The 19,924-nt window shown below is 28.1% G+C and overlaps 1 protein-coding gene across 3 annotated transcripts in view; it reads left to right on the top strand.

Moving 5' to 3' along the window:
- The first annotated feature begins 3,916 nt into the window (after positions 1-3,916).
- LOC108730148 (scavenger receptor class B member 1) overlaps positions 3,917-19,924 on the top strand; it is a 28,720-nt gene continuing 12,712 nt past the window's right edge. Inside the window, exons 1-5 of one of the 3 annotated variants that reach the window (XM_018459651.1) lie at positions 3,917-4,018; positions 4,114-4,216; positions 8,564-8,657; positions 15,706-15,797; positions 19,658-19,818. In XM_018459651.1, coding sequence (XP_018315153.1) covers positions 8,624-8,657; positions 15,706-15,797; positions 19,658-19,818 — 287 coding nt within the window. In that variant the 5' untranslated portion in view covers positions 3,917-4,018; positions 4,114-4,216; positions 8,564-8,623. Of the gene's footprint in view, positions 4,217-8,563; positions 8,658-15,705; positions 15,798-19,657; positions 19,819-19,924 lie in introns of all 3 variants that reach the window. The other 2 variants (XM_018459653.1, XM_018459652.1) reach the window with 2 other exon arrangements.

The following is a 19,924-nucleotide window of genomic DNA, read 5'->3' as shown; positions in this document are numbered from 1 at the left end:
TCAACCGGTATAGGCTGTTGAATTTCTATTATTAACAATGTTTCTCACATTGTACAGTCTAAAGATAAGATTCTTACTGCTTAGATATGTTTTCTTTTTTTATCTTCATCTTTTTATAAAACCGCATAAATAACAATCATTTTCAGCACAGTTACACTTATAATTAATATAATATTTTACATGAGACTCGATCTATAATTGCAGTAATTTATTATTATACGTCTAACCATAATGTTTATTTCTGACACGTTGTTTTTAACAATAATTTCTTTGCAAATTTGAAATTAATTTTTTCAACAAAATTATTTAGAAGCGGAAATAATTAATAAAATTTTATTTTTTAATTAATTTTTTTTTCATTGTTAAATTGGTGATAGAGAATTTAGAGATACTTTTTAATTATTACAAATTTTGTCAGTGATAAACATGCAGATGAAATGATCATTGTGTTACATCGTGTCTTCTGCTGGACAATAATATATCTGAAGAACGTATTGGAACGTAACGAATGTATCTTAATACACGAGAACAGCCTTTAGCTTTACGCCAGATTTTTCAGCATTATGGGATAAAAAATATATCTCTGTTACTGATTTGTTAATCAGTTACCATACAATATTAGAATGTACATACTTGATACAATATTAGAAAGTATTAATTATTGAAATCATGAAATTGTAATAATGCCAGTAGAAGCCGACACTGTAGATGAATACGTGCATGAGTGCATTTATTATATAAGTGACATAAAAGTAAATGGTTTTACCATTTGCCATTTGCTTATGTAATAAACGCACTTATACACATGTTCATCCAGTGTCGACTCTTATTGGAATTATTACAATTTCATTGATACACAAAACCTAAATCTACTTATATTCTGTTAACTATTTAAGGATGTACTGTGGCGCTAACGTTCTAACATTGATAATAACTCGAAAATTTAATAAATCGGTTCTATTTATTATCTGAAGACATACGTAAAATTTGAATTCGATTCTCTATCTAGTTCACGAGTTATCCAATTTAATTTTGCATGAGTTCTTGGAGTATGGTTTTTACCGACGATTACAAAAACACAAATATATTCATTAATAATATCACATTATTTAGGTTCTATATACGATACGGCGCATATTTTAACTTGTAAAAGTATAGAATTTCACCAATTTCAAATTTGAGTAACTTTTGTCTGAGACTGTGTAGCCAGAACATCTTAAATTAATTATTTATTACATGTTTAGTGGTTATATTTCCTGCAATATAATTGAACATACATACATACCTACATATTTTCTAATTTAATAATAGTAAATTTGATTAAAACTTAGGTAATTATTTAGAATAGGGGAGTCAGCACCAATGACCTTAACCTTGATATATGTTTCAAGGCCGTGACCCTGAGTAACCTCCGACAGGTTTTAACCGTCGCTCGTCCTTCGTTAAAAAGTTATTAACAAAAAAAAGTTTAGCACTTAAATAATTTATTAAATCGTCATAGTTATACGTTAAATTAATGAATTCATGAAACAACATGATTGTACATACATATAATAACACTCTTACTGTGGCTAGGTTTGAACGTATACTGTGTGTGATAGTATATTATTAATATTATTCCAAAATCAAAATAAACACAACCCTCGCTTCACGTGGAGGGGGTGCAAGGGGGGCCTACGGCCCCCCCCTCCCGCACCCACCCCGTCGGTAGAGGTTTTCCCCAACAGTACAATCATAGCAATAGTACAATCATGGAAGTCGTGTGCTCCTGTGCAGGGGGGGTGTGAAAGTTACTTTGATTGAAAAGTTTAACGTTTCTGAACAGGGAAAGGTGTAGAATAATACTTAACATCATACATGTATAGCAGAAATAATACGTTAATTTTTAAACTTCTTTTGTTAATAACTTTTTAACGAAGGACGAGCGACGGTTAAAACCTGTCGGAGGTTACTTAGAGTCACGACCTTGATAACATATGTCAAGGTCAAGGTCATCGGTGCTGACTCCCCTATTCTAAATAATTATTAAAACTTGTTGTATTTGTTTGTATTTGCGCTATCTTTTGATTATTCAAGCTAATTTGCGATGTTTTTACTTTCTATTTCGTGTTTTTTATCTTCTTGCTATTTTTCATTTTGCAATCGTTTTATCAATAAGCATGTTTTTACTTTTTTCAAAATTTTTTAACTTTTATCTCAAAAGATGAGAAATAAAGATATAAAATAAAAAAGCAAGATAAACGGCAAGAAAAGAAGCAAAAAGCACATTGTATAAATTATAGGCTTTCTTTATTAATATCATTTTAAGTTTATTTAGACAGTTACGATTTTCTCCTTTTTTACTCGTTATTTTATTACAAAAAAATCAGAAAAAAATCTAAAAATGAGAAATATTTAACAGTAAAGCCGACGGTACACAATGCTTTTGTTTCTGCTGGATTGCTAGCTGGATTAGATTCTTGCCATTATATTGGCTGCGATGATAGCACTGTCAGCACTGCAACCAATATCTAGGCAGTTCTTCGCTTAAGAATGCGAAGAACGATATTACTGTAAATTATAGTTTCTGATCGTACTTAAATAATCAAACTCAGTAAACATTTGCTGGAAAGAAGAATCCTTTAAGGTGACTTTTTAAGGATTTCATTAAAATCTCTTAGAATATAGATATAAAAAAGTCATCGTTCTGTAAGATGTCTTCTAAAAGAGCTCTTTATGATATCAACTTATAAATGCTATTGGTAAATTACTACGCAGCATCGCTACTAAATAGAGGCGGCGAATTTAATTGCAATTTCTCGTAAGTAAGAACCATACAGAATAGAATAAAAGAGGCACTATAATGAGATTTTTCCATGTTCTAATAGAACTATTTTTTTAATTGAGTTCTTAAAATAAAACTCACTAGATCTGTTTTTTTATTCTTGCACTCTCTAAACTGTGGTGCATACGATGCAATAAGTTAAAGTGAAATAAACATATATTTATTTCACTTTAACTTATTGTACACGCGTGTGCCACCACTTCAGTGAGTGCAGGAATAGAAAACCTTAAAAGCAAATCGAACTTTTTGACAGCATAATTTCGTTTAATTTTTACGCAAAAATTAATTTAAAATTCATGAATTTATTCATATATTTGAATCTGTGATTCAAATATAGCATTTCTTAAGACAAAAGAGTTTTCTTAATATCTATCTCTATCTTTTTAATATCTATTTCTAAGGTCAGATTTAGAAATTCTTTTAGATGTTATTTAAATGACATCTTTTTTTTTATAAAATCGATGCATTAGACATTAACTTATTGATATTATTATGTTCCCTGGTAGCAAGCTGACGTCAAAATAACGTGTGTTGCTACCTGGGTTGTTTTCAAAACAGTATTGTCGAACATCTTATTTTCAAATATGAGCTCTTGAAAAATTCCTTTTGATAACATAATGTTTATTGGGAATAGACAATATGTATTCAAGACCTTTAATTTAATTTTATAAATTTCTAAAAAAGAAAAAAGATCCAGTGTTATAATCTGTTTTTTGATAGAGAAATATTTTTGTATAAAATTTAATTTATATTAATTACTACTCTGGCTTCAGTGTTCACTAGAATTGTGTTTCAAGATCGACAAATAATTAGCGTACAGTTTGCTTGAACTGGAAATTGTATAAATTCTCACTATGACAAAAAATTATCATTAGGCATGAAAATTCGCCTTAATCGGATATGATGTTTTCTACTTATTTAATTTATATTATTCAACGATTAGCTATCAATATATCAATACAAATACTGCAATACAGGCGATTTCTCGAGACTGTACTGGACTGAAAAGGAGGGTCATCTGGGTTACTCCCAAGTGAACGACGGTATAAAGGGGACCGCACGTAAGTCTCGTACGCACTAAACATACGATTGAGAAAGAGGGAGACTGTAACTCGCCGAGGGAGTGTAGAATCGGCAAGTGCCTCACATTCTCCGTTTTTCACTCGAGTCTCAAAGTGATCGGCATCTCGAAGGGTGCGATTTCTCATTTGACTTTTGTGGCATTTATTTATCAAGTTTTTCTTCGCAGACATACAAAAATAATTGTGAAAAGTGATTTTCGATTTCAGCGAGTGCAAAGGCGTCGTCTCGTCGTTGTGCAGATACCGAAGTCTCGCTCAGCTTCCTAGCTTTGTAGAAGGCAACAGGTGCATTTCTTGTAGCAGATAACAGGTGTCTAAATTTTGCCATTACATAAAAATATTAAATAAAATAGAATAAGAACTGAATTAACTAGAAATTGATGATAATCTATAATATAAGTGACAATATCTCTTCCTTTTTTATTTTTCATTTAATTTATTTTAATTTAAACCTCTATTATATATTAATACACACAACACACACATATGAATTTTAACTCTTCTGTCAATAATAAAGATCTTTAAAAAACAAAACAATTTTTATCATTCCGGATTATATAAAAATCTGAAAAAATTTTGGCATATGTGTCAAATTTTTAACGAGTTTTTGTCATTATGGAAGTCGGATTGTATTTTGCTTCTTTTTCTTGCAGATTTAAATTTATTAAAATTCAACAATTAAAATATTGATGCTTTTAAGATTTAAGTTGGATAATTAAAATAAAATTGAACTTACAGATTGTTTCATGAGCGTAATGATCTAAATATATTATATTGATTAAGAAACACGCCTATTTCCTATGAAATAAATATTTAGTTTATCACAGTTTCTTCCCGTGATTCTGATTGCTGTTATCGCTAGAATATGTTGAATATTTGATATATTTGGTGATGTTTCATTCATTTTGATGTTTATTAATAACCGACTAATTTTTTTTCTTATCAACTTCATTAAATGGTAGGGGAATGTTGTGTCTCCGTGTGAAAACGATGGATTTGTAACCGATTCATAACCGACAGATCACGAAGTCAAATTTCTACATATACGGAAAATTTCGTAATCAGTACTGACTTATCAGAAATCGCACAGGAACTCTTCAATCTAAAATTAGCTTTGATGAAGAATTAACTTTGATTAAGTTTAGACATATAGAGACTGATGTGATCCTATAACTCATCTCCCCTAATACTATTATAATATAATAGCAGTTTCATAGCAGTTCACCGAAATGTAAGACGTTTCAGTTACTTTGGTATAAATTTAAAATTATTACGCTATATTAATTATTTAGAGCAATTATTATTATTATATTAAAAGAGCTAAATATGTGTACTTTATTGATTTTTTCCTCTATTTTCATATTATAAGTGATCATGAATTTTATAATTAGTATATTTTAAAAATGTACTAAATTTTAGTGAATGTTTGTTTGAATAATACTAATTAAATAATTATTAACTGCAAATATATATTTATTTGATATAAGAACTAATTTGATTAAACTATTTTTTTTATTGAGCAAATATTTATTTACTATAAGTGAATATTAAGTCAGTACTATTATATAGTAATGAAAAATATATAAGATACCTAAGCCGAATAAGGCCCAAGCACTAAATAAGACCCACTTTTAAATTTATTATTTTAAAACTTGTTTTACACTTCTACACTATTATGTTTAAAAGTGTGTTATAGGAAGTAGATAAAAAAGGATTAAAGAATTGAAATCGATAGCAACGTATCTCTCTCTCTCTCTCTCTCTCTCTCTCTCTCTTCGTATTATTATATAAAGAAGAAATACTAGCAAAAGTAAATTGTGTTTGAAAATTAGGAATTTAAACTTAATCATCAAAAAAGGCTATCACAAATCTGTATAGATTATCGAGAAATTGTGATCATTATTTTCTATGATTACTTTATAATGAAATAATTTTACGTTGTTTTTAAAGTAAGAATATTAATCGATCTCAATAAAAAATTGATTGTGGATTGCTGGTAATTATGCTGTTTTAATGCGTAAAACCATACAAAATTTATAATTTGTAGATACTAATATCACATGATTTTTCATATCTTTATTTTAGTATTAAAGTTATCATAGTTTATTGATTTTACATTGATATTATTTTTGTATGCGATTTATTAATTAAAAGCGTTGATATTGTTTATAAAAATTCACATATAACTATAATACTATATATAATTTGTGGAAATGCACTTAAATAGGTAGACGTAATTAAGTAATCGATATGAAATAACTGCATTAGAGAGAAGTTAGAATTCGCGTGATAGTAATATGTTAGTTCGAAGTTAATGCGATCGAGTACAGAACGATCTGGAACGTTAACTCTATATATGTATACACGTGATTAAAAATCTGCTATTTATGCTCTGTTTGTCTGCCTAAAAATATAAGATGGCATTGAAATATAAGATCGCATGAAAAATTGCATCATTGAGTGATTGGATTATCTCCATTCGACTTATGATCTTTGCTCTTAACAGTCAATAAGGCGCAATCAGTAATTAAAACTGTATAGTTAGTAATTAGTATTGTTAATTATAGTAATGTAATCGGTTGTAGAAGGAAAATAAAAAACATATAATCAATCAAAACATCAAGCATTGAAAATTATATAGATTTATACTAAAAATAAATTTTTATCTGAAAAAGATACGGAAAATTCCGTTTTACTATTCGGAGTATAATATATTGATTCAGAAAAGAGTTTAGGTTGTTGATACACACACACACGCACGCACGCATGCACGCACGCACGCACGCACGCACGCACGCACGCGCAACAACGTAGCCTTCAATTGATAAAATACATGGGGGTATAAAACATTCAATTGTTAATTGCGAACTTTAGCGTGAATCAGATGTTATCTAAAACTATGTTATCTAAAATTAATTATAAATTAATGAACGTTAATGAATGATACCGTGTATATTGTTTTTGAACTATCATATACGTATGCGATAAATTTTATAATATAATGAATGGCTGTTTAAAGAAAAAAAACAATGCACACTTTGTGATAGCAATCCGATTGAATAAATTGCAGTATATTTTTGTGCTTTATTGTGTGTTTTACAGCTATAATTATTTTTCGAAAATTTATTGTAAAAAGAGGCATATGATTTGCTTTGAATTTATTATTGTCAATTCTTATTTTAGGATATAGTATTAATTGTTTTGATTTTATTTTAAGTTAGGAATAAACTGCAAATATATCTCCCACTTTCGTGAGCGGATATAAAATTATTTCTAAAATTATTTATTATTGTAAAATAATTTATTTCTAAAATTTTAAACAATGGATTTGTTTAAAACATTTGTTTAAGACATTGCTATTAAATTATACAATTTTTAAGATAAATTAGATAATGTTAAATATAGATAACTTATAAAAATATGTATTTATGTTTCTAATAAAAGATATGAATTTGAGTAATCAAGATGATATTAAGTAATATTGTTGTTTTTATATCTTTATAATTCTTTCTATAATACGCGATATTATAGAAAGTAATCTAAGAAGTAATCTCTTTGTCCCGTGAGTCAATACGACAGGGAGAATAGCAGAGGAAAGTGTCCATGGACTTTACTGGGAAGGAAATAACTGTGGTCGTCATGCAAATATAAGTAAAGTGTTAATGGCATCGGTAAACTTGTAGTGAATAGCATTAAATTTACTTGTACCGCAAACAAACGGTATTGCACTGTTATATGTTCATGCGATTGGGATAAAGAATGATCAAATTGAATCCATCAAAACTTGATTAAGAACTGTTTATGAAATCAGTTTAGTATAATCAGTTTAGTTTTATAATCAAAACGAATCATTAAATAATAAAAGAATCGCATATTATAATATTATGTTCTAATACTATGATTTTTAATCTTTCTATATACAAATACTAACAAATAATACTATTAAAGATCAGTCTGCTCCTCACTCTGATGAAGTAAAGAGCAAAATTCACGAAATGTTGGCATTTGCAATTAATGACCATTAATGAGTTTATCCGAATAAAGACACGGTGATGACTCGCAAACCTTCTGGTATTTGAAAAAAATATCCGTGAAAGCCTCAAAAGCGTCAAGAAATAATACTATTATTTAATCAATAAATAAAAGAAAGGTTACGAGCCAGTTACAATATAAACAATATTTAATATTCGTACAAACTCCGACAATTTATGTAATGTTATTTGTGTTTACATTGAAAATGACCCGATCGGCATCGAAACGTTTGTATGAATATTAAATATTCTTTATATTGTAACTGGCTCGTAGCCCTTCTTTTATTTATTGATTTATTCTGATTGAGCCATATTAATAATTTATACTATTATTTAATAAATATTATAATTAAAAATGCAATAAAATGTTAAACCACAAATTTAATATGCGAAAGAGCAACTTGTAAATAATTATTACCTCTCGGTTTTTCCTAAAGATTATTCTTTAAAGTACTGACCTTAAGAAAGCAAAGAATACAGATAGATTTGACAATATGTCGTAAATGAACATATTCAATCAGTCTGAGAGTTACCTTGTATATAATTGATATTGTTAACCTTGGTTCATTACTCGTAATTGTACTCTCGATTTATTTAATAATCGGATGATTCTGTATTCCTTTCAGGATTCTACAGTCAAGGTGACGAAGAGAAAAACTTACAACGAAAAGAATCGGGTCACAGCCATGAAATCCGCGATCGCGTTACAGCAATTTAAAAGTGAGTAATTCTTTAATTTGCAACTCGTAGACGCATGAACCCCAGTCGTTCAATGGTGATAACTATTGTTATTTAATTATAAAGAAATTTAGAATATTTAATACATATCTTTATATAAATATATTTAATACATTGCACAATTTGTATAGATTTTTATCCTTAGTACACACAATTGGGTTATTCGTATCGTGTATCTACATTTTTTTCTTCGAAAAAACTAAGAGCATCAAGTAATTAGCTATAACATTTATATATAACTTTTTAAATATATAATCTTACAATACTTTTTAAAGATGTAAGAATCACTTAATAATCTTTGTATATTTATTGAAGTGATAAAAAAATTAATTAATCCGGGACGCGAATGATACATTGTGTGTAGTAAAGAACCAAAAAATCATTATGTATACGAATTAGGATTAATATATGCAAATAACGTAGAAATTGAATTTAAATTCCGTTATTTGACAATATAATTATGAAATAACGGAATATAAATGGATACATTTTAATATAATAAACTCGTTACTGCTGTATAAAGATAAATAATGGAAATAATAATAAAAAAAATTAATTTTACATAAATTTTACATAAATATTATTCATATCATATTATTTACATAAATATCGTATTTGTTCTTCTGCATCGATCTACAAAAAAGACTTTGGTATGTCATTTGAACCTCCGCGATAATCATTGTTTGATGAAATTGAAAATTTCGAATGAGAACTTGATGAATAATTAACCTCGATTAATCTTTCTTTTTACTTTATACTGTAGATAACGTATGATGTAAGTCAAGATAAGCTATGATCTTTCGAGACATTTGTTCACAGGAAAAATGTGTTCAGTGCAGATTACATATTCAATGCATTACATATTCATATTCTATTAAATGCAGCTGCCATTCTTACTGCTATGATTTCTATGCTACGATTTTCAAGAAAATCAAGTTTATAATTATATGTGTAAAAAATTTTATCAGATCAGCAACAAATGTATATGCAAAAATATGGCGAGTAATTTTTTCCTCAGTAAGTAAAGTTTCAAAATTTATTCCAAGATGGCTTTTAATATGTTTTATGTAATCCAATTTATTTCTCCCAGTCAGTCGAATAAATTATCTTATGTTGTCTATCTGAAGTAGCATTATTATAAATAATTGGCTTTCTTTATGACGTATGCGTAGAACATAATTAAAATCATTTAACAAACAAAATGCCTTTTCCTCTATAATAATTTATCGATTTGAAAGTTCGTTGTTGAAACATTCTTCTAAAAATTTTGGAAGTATAAATTGTTTTTCCTAAATTTACTTCACTTTTTCTTGAAAATTTTGAATTTTTATTTAAAGTTTTGGAAAATTCCGCAATTTGTCTGTTTTATTTATCAAAGCAATGATTAATGTTGAAAATATGTAGAATGCTTTAAACTACAATTTGTCATTGATAGTAGTTCAAAGTTCAAGAGAATATTTTGTTGATTTGGTAAATTAAATATATACTTTTATATATATATATATATATACATGATTTTCGGAAAGATAAGAGTAAGAGGATATTTGCAATACGCCATACTTGTATACGTTCCACCGATTCCATTACATTTCCAAAGTATCCTTTTATAGTATATTTTTCATATTATGGTATACCTACTCTATATATATTAGAGTACTTTTGAGAATTTTTTTAGATTTTTAAAAGAGGAAACAATTTCTTATTTACTTATTTAAAGCTAAGAAATTAATTTTTTATCATAATTAAAAATTTGTATCATTAAAATTAACGTTTTTATCTAAACGGAGAAAATCCTAAAATGTCATATCTATAAAAATGTTGTATATTTTGTAATTTTAGCTACAAATGACAAAAAGAGAAAAACTTCTTTAAAAGATTACTTCCAATATCTTGGATGCAAGGCATACAATCCTTATTTTTTTTACCTTCAACATTATACAATACGTTCACTAATATGTATATATTTTCATGATTATTTAAAAAATTCCAAGTAGTTTACTTTTAGATAGACATTGACACGTGATTAACTATTAAGCATATATATATAACAAATTTTATTGAATTCGTAGTGCTAATTATTTACCATTCACTTTCGACTTCGCCCAATCTCGTATGAAAGAAAATGAATTATTCAAGCGGAATTCGGTTTGATATGGTATTGAACACTTCTCGTTCATAAGCGTAGTAATAAATTCAAATTATTTCAATTAGTTTAACTAATTAGTCTAAATAACAATAAAACGATAGTACATATGCTGCAATTGCTAATTACTAGGGCAACCAAAATATGTATAGGGCATGTTTTTTTTTATTTGACTAATAAAGAAATAAATTAAATACAAATTTGTTTCATAAAAAGTTATGCATTTTGAGCCGTATATGTTACAGCATATTTTTCATATTTCATACATAAGAGCATATTTTTACATATTTCACATATAGAAGCATATTTTTGCATATTTCTCCCACACATGCACAATATTTACACATTTTATCTATTTTTATTGTATATTTTACGTCGTTTTCTAATTTAAGTTTATGATTAGTTTTTCTCCGATCTAATATTAAATAGGATTTCTAAGATAAGTTTTTCTCAATCAGAAATATGTTACAACATATTTTATATTTTTGAAAAAAGAATTGATTAGATGAATGATTCCCATACGCCGCGATGCATTAGTGCGCAGTGATGTTAGAGAAATTACAAGGAGAAAAAGATTTCGCGCTTTTTACGTTTAATCTTCTATATTTCTATATCATACAATACATAACATCAAAGATTCTTTCTCCCTAGAGTTACTATAATAAATAATATGTATTTGTTTAATTTTAATGTCCCGTAAGACTAATTAAATTTTTTAAAAATTTAAACAAATTTTATCAAATTCATATTTACTTTGTTATTATAAGTAAAAAACTCAATTAATAATTTGAAAACTTTTGCGATAAAAAATAATTTTTAAATATTATACATATATTCTTTTCTTTAGAGCATTTTTTCAATTTCACAGAGCATATTTTAAGCGCTTAAAAAGGGATTTTTTTGATTGCCCTACTAATTACATACAGTAAATTATAATAATGTTTATATTAATAACTAGAATAATTAGTCATATAACTAAAAATCATTTTAAAATTTATAAAAATATTAAAAAATTTTTATACACTTCTAAATTTATCAATATTTTCTAACAATAAGATTATAAAAATTTAAAATAATGCATAAGAATAAAAATAAATAAAAATAATAAGTATATCAATACGCAGAAAAAAGTATATAATTTATTTTAAAAATAACAGAGTATTAACAATATTTCTGATGAAAATAAAAATCAGAGCGTAAGTCGAATGTAATATGGGAGAGTAACAGAAACATAAACGAAACTTCTAGAAAGCGAAAATTGAAACATCAAAATATAAAAGAAGGGTAAATGCTTCTTTTACATTTCATTGTTCCAATTTTCGCCTCCTAAAAGTTTCGTTTACGCTTCTGTTACTCTCCCTCTGTTAAAACCGATTTACGCTCTGATTTTTATTTTCATCAGGGATGACGTAATATATTATAAATAGTTAATTAGTCTATATTTAATAGATTGCTGACTAATGATGTCAATAAATAAACAATTATTGCATGATATAACATGTGAAAACATTTTGAGTAATTATTTTTGGTTTTCAATTTTTATAACAAATTACATTTTATTATGTAGCAAAATGCTTTATTTGATCTGAGCTAGTGCTTAGATCTAAGTGCTTAATAATATTTTGGTAAAGATACCAAAAGGTTTGCGGGTTATCACTATGTCACTATTATCACACCGTGTTTCTATCTATTGCTAACCAATGTTTCGTGAACCTTGCCGTTCACTTCATCAGAACGAGAAGCGCACTGATGAAAAAAATATTTTGTGTAAATTTATATAAAGGAGAAGGTGGTATTATGGCACCTCAGTTACATTTTATACAATAACTTCGTTAATAATCAATATTTAAGTTTAAAACTTGACAATTACATTCGTTAAAATGTTGTTGAATCGATTCTGGACTCAAAGTTACGAAATATTTATTACTTAGGATACTATTAACAAAAATGTGCAATACTGCATAATGACTCGAAGAAAAAAATGGGTGATAATGTGGCCTTCTATAAAAATAACCTTAAAATATTAATTTTGTTTAGAATACAGTATTTGGTTACAAAATTAACAAAAAAGTAAAACATTTTAAAATGTATACAAATGATGTATATACATTCACATACCTTCTGCATATAAGCTGTTCAGTACTAAAAATCTCAGTACTAAAAATAATACACGTAATATAAACTATAGATTAACAATAGAGCTACAACCGATTATCAAATAATTATTTTGATATGAAATATAGAAATACTTTTAAACATAGTGAAAGACATAGGTTAAAAATTTTTAATGATTTCAAACAAGTGTCGTCCCTGAGACCGAGCATCGCGCGCTATGACAAAACAGCAATGAAGGGAGGAGTAGGAATGGTAATGAGCGTGAATACCGACACATTTCAATTTCAAGCCAAAAAACACCGACTTTGGACAGCTCTGATGTACATTATAAATTTTCGTTTGCTATATATTGTTATCAACACTGTTTGAATATGTAGAAGAGAAGGTGGTATTATGGCCAGTGTACATATTGTGGCCTCTCTTATTATCTCCGCTTATATAACAAATCTTAATAATTACTTATAGAATTATTTGTTCAGTAGCTCGCCATTACACCATGACGCTAATATATCAATACTCAATAACAGACACATTTCAATTTCAAGCCAAAAAATACCGATCTTGGACAGCTCTGATACATATATATATATATATATACAACACTATAATATTTTCGTACGTTTTCGTATAAGATATTTTTTAAGAATACGTACCCCCCAGAGATATAGATTTTTTACTGTTCTTTTTTTCTTGACGAGTAAGTAATTTTACGAATTTATTCAGGGAAATTTATTAAACGATCTAGAACATTGAATTCTTATTGACAAATCATTATCCTTAAAAATAAAAGTTTCGAAAGAATCGTTGTGTATGGTCAATAAGTCACACACGAATATGCACATAACCACACGAAGAACGACGGTATCTATATTTAACACTAACGCCGAATTTCACTCAAATAATTCGCCTTTTTTTACACAAGGTTAGATGAAGTCTAAAATGAATGATAAATCAATATGTACTGAAGGAAACATTGCTTTATGACACATATTGGAAGCGTGAAATAAAGTAATAGTAAATAAAGATTTGGTAGAAATGCCAAATATCTTTTAACTCCTACATTTATTGGTTGGTTTACTGAAAATATGCACAATAATGCAGGAACTTTATAAGTGCATTTACTTTATTCTGTTGTGAGTCATATGCTCGGGGGATTTATAATCCACGTTCCAGGATGAATTGTGCGATTTTTTTTGCTTGTGCAAAAAAAATATCAGCTTATTACAAATATCCTTTTACCTTATAATTGCCTTATATTTCAATCATCAATAACAAAAAATTATCGATCACAACTATTTAGGATTTACTTATAATTTATATATAATTTTATTGAGATGATATAATATTATTTATATTGGTGTAAACTATACTATTAATCTACAATAATGCGCGACGTTTTAGATATACATCATTTCGCTGTTATGAATTAATAGATACATATGACAAGATGCTCTTGAAATCTTTCTCTGTTGGTCAATCTTTTGAAAAAGTAGAAGTGATTGTAAATAATTTATAACGTGTATGTAATAGACATATTATGAGTAGAGTTATAAATCAAAGATACATCACAATTTAGCTGATGTTTAACTCTGCTGGTTTCTGTTATCATAATGTACAATTAATTGGATTAATAAAATTGAAAAACTTTAAAAAATAAAAAATAAAAAAATTTCACAGAAAAAGAATCTCATATTAATGAATGAAGTCATTAAATACCAAAGAAGAAAGTTTCCTTTCAAATAGAATATTAGTAAGGAAATAAATTATATTTTAGATCAAATAGAGACGACCAGACCGGAACGATTAATATACAGAGTGTCTTATTTTAACTTTCCTTAACCCTTCGTGGTCACACTTTTAAAAAGCTACACGATGGTTACTCTGGATTAAAATGACCCGACCCATCTTTAAAGTGTTACCAAATCGACAGTATTAGTTGCAATGATTTAAAAATAATACAGTATCGTATATAATTTCATCCTTTAAGAAAATGTAACAGTGGCGTTTTTGTGAAAAATTTAATTTTAACACTAAAAAAAATCGTAAACATGTATTAGAATTTAGCGTGAAAGTTACATATACATATCGCCTTTTACACTAAATTCTAATACATGTTTGCGATTTTTTTCTTTAGTGTTAAAATTAAATTTTTCACAAAATGCTCAGGTCATTTTGACCCAATGTGACCATAAAGGGTTAAGAAAAAGTTTCTTAAAAAAAGGTTGTACGATTTGAAAAGGGAAACGAAATTATAAAATTCGATTTAGAAAAATTAAATATTAATATGGCCTAAACGATTTTTTTCGAAAGTGGATTTTACTGTTATCTCTCTTTTCAGACCATACAACTCTTTTTTTTAAAACATTTTTCACATCCATTTAAATATACATTATGCGTATATATTATAATAATACACACACATGTAAAATCAACAATAAAAATTACATATAAAAAGAGATTTTGAATAAAATAAGATAATAAAATGCAAGATAATAGAAACAAGATAATAAATTTCAATTTATACTTTCGAAAAGACAAATTTACAAACAATATACATAAAAACAATATACATAAAAACTAAATAAAACAGCTATTTCATTAATTATAGTGAATATATTATTACGCATTCGAGACGTATAAAAGAGGCGCTATGATATTAACTCTCAAATATTTAAAGTTATAGTTAAATACATAATATATTTTAATTGCGATATTATAGTAATAAAACGTAGTAAGTCGTGATAAATTATTCAAAAAAGTTTCTTTTTGTAGAATGCATCATCTTATTCATAATAGGCATTGGATGTAGCTCCTTGACATATGTGATTTACATCGTTGATCCCATGACCATGATATTAGAATATGTAAGTATCTATATAAATAACAAAAATACAGAAACGCGTATCAGAAGGAGCAAATAAGCAATCTGTGCAACAAACGGAGAAGAATTTTAATTGGGGAAATATATTTAAAGTGTTCTATTTTGTTAGAAGTTAAATAAAATAATTCTTTCTTTAGATTAAAATGCTGCATCAATTATATTACAATTAGAACATAAAAGCGATTCTGACGGTACTTAGTTATTATATATTAATTTCTAATAATATTGCTGACCAACAAATTTAAACTTTTTTTCTAGACCACGAACGGGACAAAGTCATTCTTACAGATTTTTTATCGCTGATAATGAATCCGTAAATGAAATTTCTATTATGTTTTTAAAAAAATTAATCTTAAAATAAAGGTGCTGAAAATAGCATTTTTGTACATCTTTAAGGTAAAATCTTAAAAATGTGATGTGATGGAGCAATTTTATTTACGAATTTGTTTTCAGTGACGCAAATCTATAAAAATAATCTATTGTATTGGCCGTTTTATGCAGGAAATAATAACTATGGCCGATATTCATAGTCGGTTCTTATTTCAAAACCATCTTAAGTAATGTCTTAATACGCTAATGCGGCTCTATTGGTTCATGACACCTCAAGGCTGAACTCAAAACGATCTTGAATATAAGAACTGACTATGAACCGGCCTATGATTGAAAAAAGGGGAATTTAAATCCGTAGGTAAATATAACTCTTTTAAGAACCGCATATGTAAATTGAATAATCATCTATATAATCATCTATATAAAGTCCGACCGAAACGTTTGCTGAAACTGAACCAAAATACTCGGCTATATGTCAATTTCAACCGAAACCAAAATTAAAAAATAAGAATCCTATATAAAGGCCATATGTATAGACATGTTCATATATCATACACTTTTTCTTCATAAATATCATAATTATTGAAACAATAATTAAATTTCGGTCGAAATCGAAAACCGAAATTTCGGTTGTTTGTCAATTTTGGCCAAAGAATATAAGTACTTCTTCTTAATAAACATCATAATTTAATTATTGAAACAATAATTATACATATTAAAATTAATATTTATGAAGAAGAGCTATATAGTTTCAATTGAAACTGACACGTAATGAATGTTCGTTTTCAGTTTCGGTAAAAGTTTCGGTCGGACTCTAAATCATTTGCATATAATGGTTTGTGAGATCGCTGATTATCAGGGTTGGAAAGTAACGCGTTACTCATAACGACGTTACATTTTCGTTGCTTTTTTGTGATAACGATTTGGTAACGCCGTTACTTTTTTTAATTAGTGACAAAAAATATTATATTTTCTTTAGTAACAAGTAACGAAATTGACCCTGTTATGTATCTTGTATCGTTACTTTTTTTTTTTATACAGTCTCGTGAGACCACTCGAGCGGATCGGACGTGTTTTCTCTCGTCTCGGGTGCTACGTCACCTCGATTATATTTTTGAAAAGCGTGGCTGGCCGTCTGACCGGCCTTCAATAGTGCATTGCATCTCTATACTGATAATTTCTTCATTCGTCTGGACGTGCGTCCATACGGCGCGGAAGCGTCGTAGTCGCAGGCACTCGGTGTTTGAGGGGACGTCTAGCCATCTTCATTTTTATTGCATCATCTTTTTTTATTCTACTTGCCCGGTTCAAAGTGGCCGGTGCATTGTATTCCGATTTTATCATTATTCGATCCCACATTAAGCAATAAAGCATCCAACTTGCAATTTTCGTTTATGGCTGACACGCAAGCGCAAGGATATCCCCAATATCCTTTCCTCCCCCTTCCATCCTTAGCGGCCTCGTGCCGCTTTCCCACAGCCGCGCTTTCTCGGTGTCATCGCTATGACCCGAGTCTTATGGCTCGGACGGCTGCACATTGGACGCGGAAAAGCTTACCGCGCGGCAAAATGCGACGCGGTAACCAATGAACATGTTAGGAGCTGTAAACTTATTGGCTACCGCGTCACATTTTGCCGCGCGGCAAGCATTTCCGCGTTCAGTGTGCCGGAACCATTAGGAGGCGTACCATCTGCTTCCGTTTCATGCGTCGTTTCCGCTCTCATCTGATTCGTGCTCTACGTTACGTACCATTCACATGCCCGCTTTTTGTGCTGGCCGTATTGACCTCCACATTAATAGGAGGCAGAAGCCATAAACAAGGAAAAAGAAGAAAAAGAAGAAGTTACTTTTTTATAGATTACAGCTGTCACGGACAATAAGATTATAGTTACTAAAAGAACAAAAAACTTTTTGCCTATTTTTGTTTCATTTATCTTCGTTTTAGCATAAGAACGCTAAAAACTAACAAGTAAACCTACAGAGGTGTCACTCACCGATTTCAATGAAACTTTGCATATTTGTAGAACTTTGAAAAATATTTTTTTTTATCTGCAATGATCCACTCTGAAGGGTGGAAACTACCCCTTATAGGTAAAGGATAGATGTAACATATTAGGTGAAATAAGTTGAAAATTTAAAAAAGTAAAATGGGTTAAGGGATTTTTGAGGTCGCTGAAACTAAATCTTATGTCAAAAGTATGAAATTTAAAATGGCCGACTCAATATGGCTTATTTCACTTAATATGTTACATCTATCCTTACCTTTAAGGGGTAGTTTCCACCCTTAGTGGACCATTGCAAATAAAAAAATACGTGTCAAATATTTTTCAAAGTTCTACAAATATGCAAAGTTTCATTGAAATCGGTGAGTGACCTCCGTAGATTTACACTTGTAAGGTATTTATTATATAATAAAATACCATAGAATTAAACATAAGTATGTAAAATGTTAATAAAAGATAAAAAAGTTAAAAGATAAATATCTTTCTAAATATCTTATATTTAATTTATATTCTGTCTTAGCATTCTGTTTTAGAAGCCTAGGTTTTAACATTTAAAAAAGTGTAATTATACAGAAGGCAGGCTTATTAATTGTTTTTGATGAAATTAAAACTATTCGATGCGTTTTTGCACGAAATGTACGAATCTGAATTCCTTACCTCAATAATCATTAATTTTAACTATTAATATCTCGGTTCACCGGGCACAACAACTTATTTTTCTGCCAGATTCGTTCATTTCGTGCAAAAACACCTCGAATGACCTTAATTTCATCAAAATCGGTGAGTAGACTCGTTTCCTGCATAATTACAAAAAAAATAACGAAAAGTAACGATAACGCGTTACTTTTTAGAATTGGTAACAAGTAACGGTAACGCGTTATTTTCAAAAAGTAACTTTCCCAACCCTGCTGATTATGAATTTGAAATCAAAACACAACAAAATTATCACATATAATTAACTGATTATTTAAACAATTGTTGTTTAAACAGTTAAAAAAATTTAATTTGAATGAAAACAATAGCACTATTAGATTCTATAAAAAAATGCGTATAAGTAGTATATCGTATTTTTTCGCTATTCCATTTGTTGAAAAAATACAAAATAACAGATAATTATTCAAATTGCATAAGCGGTTCTTAAAGAGTTATATTTATCTACGAATTTAAAGTTTCCTTCTTTTCCTTCTTTTACTAGACTACATTAGTAAGTTTTTAAAACAGATATCGTATTGTGACTTGTTAAAGATGTGTAAACGTATAGATATGGACTGAAAATCTGAAAGTTTTAATATATCAAAAATTTTTCGAACAATCTGATTTTTTTTAAATTATGATAATGTTACATATAATATTATATAATATTATATATTAAATCATTATAAAAATTTTTTTACGAAATAATTATTAATGATTTAAATATTTTCTTTCATTTTACAAATTACATATGCAAATTAAGTAATACATATATTTTGTTTAATAAAATATACTGATGTGGAAACTATTTTTATAGAATCTACGAATGATGCCTCATTCACTTCTCTTCAAAGTATGGAAAGAACCAAATCTTGATATTTATTTAAAAATATATGTATTTAATATTACCAATCCGATAGAATTTCTAAGTGGCAAAGAGAAGCTTAAACTTCAAGAAATCGGACCATATGTATATCAGTAAGTATGTTTTATATTTTCTTCTTTTATTATTATAAGATATTATTTATGCAAACATATATTGTGAATAAAATATTTTACATATAATTTAATTTAAGTACCTTAC

This window comes from Mycetomoellerius zeteki, unplaced genomic scaffold, assembly GCF_001594055.1.
Source record: "Mycetomoellerius zeteki isolate Tzet28-1 unplaced genomic scaffold, Tzet1.0 scaffold85, whole genome shotgun sequence".
Lineage (NCBI taxonomy): Eukaryota > Metazoa > Arthropoda > Insecta > Hymenoptera > Formicidae > Mycetomoellerius > Mycetomoellerius zeteki.
This window is presented reverse-complemented; position numbering and strand designations above follow the sequence as displayed.